The 8,461-nt window shown below is 33.3% G+C and overlaps 1 protein-coding gene across 1 annotated transcript; it reads left to right on the top strand.

Annotated features, from left to right (window-relative positions):
• The first annotated feature begins 6,601 nt into the window (after positions 1 to 6,601).
• Positions 6,602 to 8,221, top strand: LOC140058121 (alpha-2,8-sialyltransferase 8B-like). Its single transcript, XM_072103676.1, has 2 exons — positions 6,602 to 7,056; positions 7,185 to 8,221. The coding sequence occupies exons 1-2, from the start codon at positions 6,602 to 6,604 to the stop codon at positions 7,447 to 7,449; spliced, it is 720 nt and encodes a 239-aa protein (XP_071959777.1). The 3' UTR covers positions 7,450 to 8,221.
• Positions 8,222 to 8,461: the final 240 nt, after the last annotated feature.

The raw sequence follows: 8,461 nt of genomic DNA, 5'->3' as shown, positions 1-8,461 counted from the left end.
AGATGAAGCAAGTCGGATATCTAAAGGAGAATAATTAAAAAAAGTTAGAGCAGTATTGAAGCTAAAAGACTATTTGAAAAGTTCCAATTAAGGTCTGGGGATAAGGAGTTCACCGTTAGTGATCTGCTATGTGGCCATGGCGCGCCCATTAGATGTAATCTTTGCAAGTAATTGAGAGAGGAGCAAGATTATGGAGAGGTTTAAAAGTAAGACAGCCAAGTTGATATCGATATCTGTTATGAAAAGGAAGGGTGTTAGCAATGGTGAAGTGAAAAGAAGTTAAATGAGTAGTAGGAGGAAGGATACGAATAGCTTTGTTTTGGCTTTTTAAAGTTTAATGGTAGAAGTAGGTTTAGAGGCCCAGACAGAGCAACAATAGGCAAGTCTGGAGAGAAATAAAGAATTATACAAGAAGTAAAGAGAGGTCCTATTAGTCCAGGAGTATTAGACAAAAAAGGGATTTAAGGTAGAAATAAATATGCTAAAGCTGAATTTTTGTCTGGAACAACATAATAAAAGTGACCGGGTTTCCGCAGTCTGCTTCAACCCGATCGGGCAATTTTTCAAAATGGCTGCAATCGTAACAATATTTTGACAACCAGTTGGTGTAAGTAAACAATTTGGTGTCAAAATACTCAGAAGAGCCATATTTATATTCACTTAGGCCTAAATGGAAAAGTTAAACAAAAAAATGACCGGAAATGCCTGTTTTGACTATTGGCAATACATTTTGATTATCTCAATAACCATCAACGACTAGCCGTTGAGACTTAAAAAGTGTCCTATCCTTTTAATACTAATTGTGACTACTATGGTATATAATTGTGTTAAAATATTTTTGTTTTTGCAACAATAGGGAGGTTTCACAACCTTACGAGTACGATAACGAAAACGGATACGTCATACATTTGTGAAACTTTTGAGCTGATCCCCATTTCATATTCGTAAAGCGTATTCGTGTTGACGAATATCACAAGTCATATTCGTGACTACAAAACGAGTATAGTTTTTGATCTATTTTGCACATTTTGCATTTGAATCAGGAATGATTCATGATTATAATATAATTATACTTTTATTGAAAGTAGTTTACTAAAGTAATTTACTAAAATGCCAGGTCAATTTTGATAAATAGCAGTTTTTAAAGTTCTCATTCGCTTTGATGTTACGCTAGGCCTAGGCAGCCAAGCACCAAGCAACACGTACCTGCGCTTCGCTCAAATTTACCGCAGTCATATTCTGGACGCGCCTCAATATTTCGTTGCCATGCGAAACTGATTTTTTTTATGGCTTACGAAAACGAATACGTGTGCGTGACGTATCCGTTTTCGTTATCGTATTCGTAATATTGCGAAACCTCTCTATTGAATACGACTTTTAAATATAATTAGTCCGAAAAATTCTATTCGGATATAACAGGCGGACTTTAATCTTCCTTACATCATTTTTTAGCACTCTGAGCATAAGCTTCCACAACACGGAACGATGGTCGCTAAATCTAAGAGGTGCAAGAGCAGACGGAGCAAAAACATAGTTGTCAAGATTTGTTAAGATCAGGGCCAAAATGGCTTGACCATGAGTTTTAAAATTGACATTTCAAGTTAAACATTAAGGCATTACGTCTAAAGGTTAAAAATTGAAGGATTGTATGGTCTACTTTTGTAGCTTCCATATGTTCCTCCTGTCTCATTTGTGTTCCTAAGTACTAGATATTCCAGGTGGATCAATATAAATACAAAAAAAAAACAGAAACACGTAACTAATCCTGCCTTACCCCATTGGTTCATTGTAAGAATTTTTCATAACCCACTCTGATGTTTGGTTTTCTAGGTTTGTTTAACAGTCTTCTTCATCTTTTTCCAGCTACCAACTTAAACAGTTTGAAGTACCTTATCAAATGCCCTAGAATCTAGATTGTTCTTTCTCAAGAACATCATTAATATGTTCACCTCTTCGAAATTCATCTCTTCGAAATACAGTTTCTTCCCTTCGTTAAATGCTTTCGGAAGATCATGATATTATATCTTTCACGCGTTCCACATTGTATTTATCATCGGATCCATACCATTAAATGTATCATTGCCTGGTAAAAAAGAGACAGTGCATCTTTACTTTTTCACCAGGCAATGATACAGTCCATATTCCGTTTTTGCTGCATCGTGGGGTTAAATAGCTTATCTAATTTAAATAAATTACAGAGAATAATAAAATGGCTATGAAGGTAGCAGTCTATTCATGAGATCTGCGATAAGACTATATAGAGAAACAAGGCCAACAGCCATTAAGTCGCGTGCTACAATGCATAGTGATACCGGACCGCCAACAGACAGACCGACAGACAGACCGACAGACAGACCAACCGACATAGTGAACTATAGAGTCATGTCCACGCGACTAAAAAGGCATAATTTTGACGAATTTTTGAACTTTTTCATCAAAAACGTGCGCAAATTATCCAATTCGACGTGCTCGTATGACGTAATTTTAAGTCGAAATTGTTTAAAAGTTGGTAAAATTATTAGAAAAGGCTGCAAAAACATAAATCACGCGAAAAAAGTATGTATTTAACGCTACGTGCGCACCGCGCGCGTAAAAATTAGCGCGTATGGGAATTTTTGACATGCTCAAAATGACAAGAAACGCGTAGAAAGTTGATTAAAAATTAATTTTGTGCATTTTAAAATTTTTAATGCGCGTGCGCGCGTAACTTTGTGTAAAGCCCACTTTTTTTTTTCAACAGAAAGTTAGCACCGGATATAAATTAAAATTTTGCAAAGTTTCAATTTAAAATGTTATTTGGTTTTTGACCTATGTTAAATACGAGAAAATCGTTAAATCGTGCGTAAATCACGTTGCGCAGCTCTAACGTCATTCACAATAGGAGGTGCACAATTTCACGTAAATGCCCACATGTTGACATCAAAACAGTTCAAAAAGTACAGAAAAGCGATAAAACGCATAGTAATACCGGACCGACAGACAGACCGACAGACAGACCGACCGACCGACATAGTGAACTATAGAGTCGCGTCCACGCGACTAAAAACTACAATGTACAATTAATGGCAAATTCTTTCTATGTGCAATTATGCTATTTATTGAGCAATTTAAACGATAGTGTTCTGTATATTAAAATCTTAACTTAATCATAGTATATAGTTCAGTTTTTACTGTTTTTAACCTTCTTACATAGTTTAGTATTGGTTTTTTTTTTGGTATGTATTTTTATCGGGTTTTGTACCTAGGATAAAAATGTCAGTAATCATTACTATGTTTTCTACAATAAATTATATAAGAATATGTTATTTATCTAATTTTATAGAAGTCTGATAACTTCGATATGTTTAGACAACGGACGATCACCTTGTTAACGTTTCTAACAAGTTTTTCCATATTGGCAACTACATTCACCCTATTACATTTATCCAAAAAACGTAAATACATAGACAGAACGTATTTCTCAAGGTTAGTAAAAACAAATCTGATTAATAAAGATCTTTTTAATTATGAGCTCATTGTAATTTTGTTTATTTCTTACGCATCCAACAGCGATTAACTCGATTATGGCTGGATAAACTATTTTATTGTGCTTGTCTCATTTGAGACTTAGGGAATGAAGTAAAGTGTTGTGAGTTACATACAACCCTGGCACTACAGTAGGTCAAAAATTACATCGCCAACACAATGCACACACGCGGCATATTCCACTCTTATGGTACCTGCCATCTAGGCCTGTGTATAGTACCCATTGTTTGTATCGTTGTGTATTTATAAAATTATGCTTGATTGAATTTTTTCACGCTGCTGCTCTAGCCCGCTACAATTTTGCGAAAATGGAAACTCCACTATAATTTATAGATTTCCAGCTGCTAGACCCAAAAAACGTCTGGGAAAAGAGTCTATTAGGACATGTCATGCTAAAATTACAAATCCCAAAGCATTTCTGGTATTTGTGAGTCCCATTTGACTGTAATACTGACTTTTGACTGTAATTCACTGTCAGATATTCATTGAATTATTATCGAAACAGTCCATTAAAGTTTGTGTTTGTAATAGGATACTTCCCACTTGAAATATCTATGGGGATGAAGCGACCCCCAGACTTGACCTTAGCAATAAAATTAACTAGTGACAGAAATTGATTATTCACTTCTGTAACAAAAAATAATATTTATTCACATATAACAGAAACCCAAAAACCATTGTCTGACAGACAATTTAAGTATTTGTTGCTTTAAATTACATTTTTTCATCTAAAATAACTATTCGGCCTATGTGACAATAAAATGACACATTCAAAAACATTTGAAATAAAAAATATTTTTCAATAAGCTAGCAGCGTTTTTGTAAGAAATATTTCTTGTTTAAATATACCACACACTTTTTGCTTGGTCATGCTTTCATATAGTCTCCCAATACTTCATTTTTCCAAGTTGGGACCTTATAAGTGATTGTCCTATATCTACTACACTGGTCTAGGGGCAGATAATGTTAATAGTGAGTAAGTTACCTTTATAGAATCGAATGCATTTGTACTTTAATTGGAAACGTGCCTACTAGATTGCTTTAGTCAATATTATGTTATCAAGTTTGTATTCACAGGTCGTTTGTAACTGGTGAGCCGCCGAGGAGAACCATGAAGGAATTACTTGAAACTGAATTTAATAAAACCATTGATTTAGCCAAGTTATTCGACTTACGGTAAGTTTATTTATTTATTTTTATATTTATCAAATACAGTATGATGCTTAATTAAAATCTGAACTTTCTATATCTCTCAGTCTTTAAACTCGAGGGTTTGTAATACGGGGAGAGCATATCTCTGAATTCATCATATTTCAGCAAACTATTGCCAAAAGCAAGTGTAGGTAGATCCCTTCTTTCCTCAAGTGAGGGAATACCAATAATTGAAAGAGCATCTATATATAAATTTACGTAAGGGCAAATAAAGCTAAAATCTTTATGATTATTTTAGTCTAAATTACATATAAATTAGATCACATAGTTTCAATCAGCTTTAATAAAAACATCGGGCAATTGAGCTAAAAACGCTGGCGGTGGCAGTTTCTAACTGAAAAAACCTCTGGCAGTGTTAAGAATACATAACGAAAACAAACATAATATTTATCGCATAATATACAATCTACGATAACTTAATTAATTGATTTTCGTTTCCTTATGCAGAACATCATTTGAATAACAGAACAAATCACACATCTATACATAATCAAACATCGTATACTCTATCTCTAACAATTTTTTCAATCTTCTATCAACTAAAGCCGAAGTATAGTCGTTATCTCGGGACCATTCTATGGTCACCACCAGGTAGGCTTACTTCATTAAGGCTTCTATGAATGGATGTAGGCCTACTGGTTGGGAGCAGAAAAGCTAGTAGACCACACCCAGGATCGTTTTGATTACGATCAATCGGAAAATTACCTCACGAAGAAACGATATCCACAGTATTAAGATCCCACTTAAGATTACTTTGAATAATAATAAGTTTATCTAAATAGGCCTGTACTTACTTGAATTCAATGACAAAAATGTGTTATTTAGTTTGTTTAGGTTTGTATATCTGATATAGCAAAATACGTACCGGTACATTTATTTCTCCATTAATCATTGTACATTAAAATAAAAAACACATTGCTTATCCTGTCATTTAATTTATATATGTAGAAAGATAATTGGATTTAAGATTGATATCAGCCATGGTGAACAGGTTTTGTGTGTATGTGTGTGTGCGCGCAAATATTAGGTTTTATGAGGACATTAAAGTTACTAAAGTATTGCAAGTAAATTTAAAAAAACCAATAATAATAATAATATTTATTTGGTTACCAACGAGCAATAAGAATTTTAAAATTAGTAAAGTAATAAGGATACATTTATTTCTCTTTAAATTCGTAATATTAATAATTCATTCATTCATTCAATCTTTTATTTTGGAATCTCTCAGGTCCATAGAAAGTAAAATGTATTTAAAAAAAACTGTAGTGACTACTATGAACTACTCATCTCAGGATAAGATTTTACCTGGAGAGCATAATTGACTTATATAATATAATCGTTGACACTAAAACATTTTTACTTGAATTAAGTCTACACACATCAGGCCATTATCATATTGATCAATAATAATAATGACGACAATGATGATGATGATGACACTATCGATGATTGCTTTTGCTTTACCAGAAGTTAAGACGGAAAAAGCAAGGACATTCTTCACCAACTTTGGTACACACTATTATATAATATTTTAAACTTACTTGTTTATCAAACTTGTTATTGATTTCGATGTCTGTATTGTTATATCCAACTGTCTCAACAATACATTGATTTAAAAAACTGTATTTGTTTAACTTTTTATCTGTTTAAACCTTTTAAATGATGTATTTTAAGTATTGTGTCATATCCTATCACAATTAATTGATTGCAATCTGAACAATTGAAACATTTGAATATAAATAATTTATGCTTGTAACAAACATCATTTTTCGATCTTTTTTGTCATAGGGACAAAGCTAAAATTTTTGCATCAAATATTTTAATACCTCTTCATCAACAAATTAAATATACGAGTTTGAAACAGATGGTAAAGGTTAGACATTACGGCAAGTATATTGAGGGCAGAGCAGTAGAGAAACTTTCTTGGCATCGCACATGCGCAGTAGTCGGCAATGGCGGAATTCTTCGAAGCAGTGGATGTGGATCTGAAATCGACGCTCATGACTTTGTGATGAGATCAAACATGGCTCCTATAAAAGAATTTGTAAATGATGTTGGAAACAAAACGAGCATAATGTCTGTAAATAACGCAGCAAGAAGAGAATTTCGGGCCTGCATGAGAAAATATAATGGCGTCTGTAATTCTTCGTATGGTTTGCAAAGATTAAAAGAGTTAAAAAATGCCATACTTTGGTTTTCTAAAGTACGTGACGTTACACCTTTTGAGCATTTTGAGGTGCTAAATTTTTTTGCAAGACACAATTTGGTGAATATATCACTAGCTTATCCATTCAAATACCTGTCAAACCCGATACAAAGGTAAGATATTTTTCTCTTTACATTTTCTGTATATGCGGAGTAAATGTACTATTAAGTAATTCATTACAATATTCCAAATTTAGGCATACATTATTTATAAAGTACAGTAATATTGTATTTTTCTGCAGGTTTTTCAACTTGACCAATGGCCCTTCATCTGGACTGTTTTTGTACACTGCAGCTTTACCGTATTGCGATATGATATCACTGTATGGATTTTATCCTTTCAGCATTGCACCTGATGGAAGAAACCTTTCATATCACTATGCATCGGAAATTAAATTTGGGTTTAAAACAATTCATAATATACCGGATGAATATAATAAACTTGTACAGATGAATGAAGATGGGTACTTTAGGATGGTTACAAATAAATGCAATCTTCGAAGCTGAATTATCCAGCACATTTTAGTTTTAAAAACTGTACATTACTTTTCTCCCTTCGGCTTTCTTGATTGCACTTTGGGTTTAAAACAATTTATAATATACCGGATTAATATAAGAAACTTGTACAGATAAAGATGGGTACTTTAGAATGGTTACAAATAAATGCAATCTTCGAAGCTGAATTATCCAGCACTTTTTAGTTTAAAAAACTTACATTACTTTTCTCTTTTCGGCTGTCTTGATTGCACTTGAGTTTTTGTGTGTAAAAAGATCAACATTTTAAGAAGTAATTTAGGAAGTGTGACCCACTCGTTGTCAATGAAATACTTTACTCGAAGTATATATTACAGCTAGACACGTATCTGACTTGCGATAGTAGGTTAGACTGTATCTACTGACAGCTTTGGCTCGAATCGGTTAGAAATTTACGAAAATCGAAAGTGGCGTAGTATTAAAATTTGGTATATCAATATTCTTAAATTCTCAGTCAATACTGAAAATGGATAATGCCTAGTAAATAAACACTAGTTTGAGCTTAGAACACATTTCGTAAATACACAATGTAGGCCTAAGGCACATTTAAGCCTACGGTAATATAAACCTTTTGATAGAAAGTTGAATACTTATAGTAGGCCTACCCTTGACCCCTTTTAATGGGACACCTTCGAGACAACATGTGTCTTCTTAATACAATAGAGGTTCCTCCTTAATAGGGGTGGCTGACAAAAAAAAAATCCTCACCATTTCAAATTGACTAAATTGTTCAAATCACGCAAAACAGAAATACATTTTAAACTAGAGGGTACTCCGAGAGTACAAACCTCCGCCTACTGTAAAATTCCCCTACATAAAATTTCCCAGGAAAATATATATATATATATATATAATTATTTTTAATTGTTGTTATTAGTTCTAAGTGTAAATAGACTGCACACTACAAAGTTGTGGGTGAGAGTTTGGTGTAATATGCACACATAACACATAATATGCCGAGTGAATATAAGAAACTTGTACAGAT

Source organism: Antedon mediterranea, chromosome 9 (genome assembly GCF_964355755.1).
Source record: "Antedon mediterranea chromosome 9, ecAntMedi1.1, whole genome shotgun sequence".
Taxonomy (NCBI): Eukaryota; Metazoa; Echinodermata; class Crinoidea; order Comatulida; family Antedonidae; genus Antedon; species Antedon mediterranea.
This window is presented reverse-complemented; position numbering and strand designations above follow the sequence as displayed.

What these genes read in the sequence shown, in the direction of transcription:
- LOC140058121 (XM_072103676.1), top strand. Translation starts at nt 6,602, where the DNA reads ATGGTAAAGGTTAGACATTACGGCAAGTATATTGAGGGCAGAGCAGTA. An exon ending in CTGTCAAACCCGATACAAAG is followed by an intron (nt 7,057 to 7,184) that starts GTAAGATATTTT and finishes ATTTTTCTGCAG; the next exon opens with GTTTTTCAACTTGACCAATG.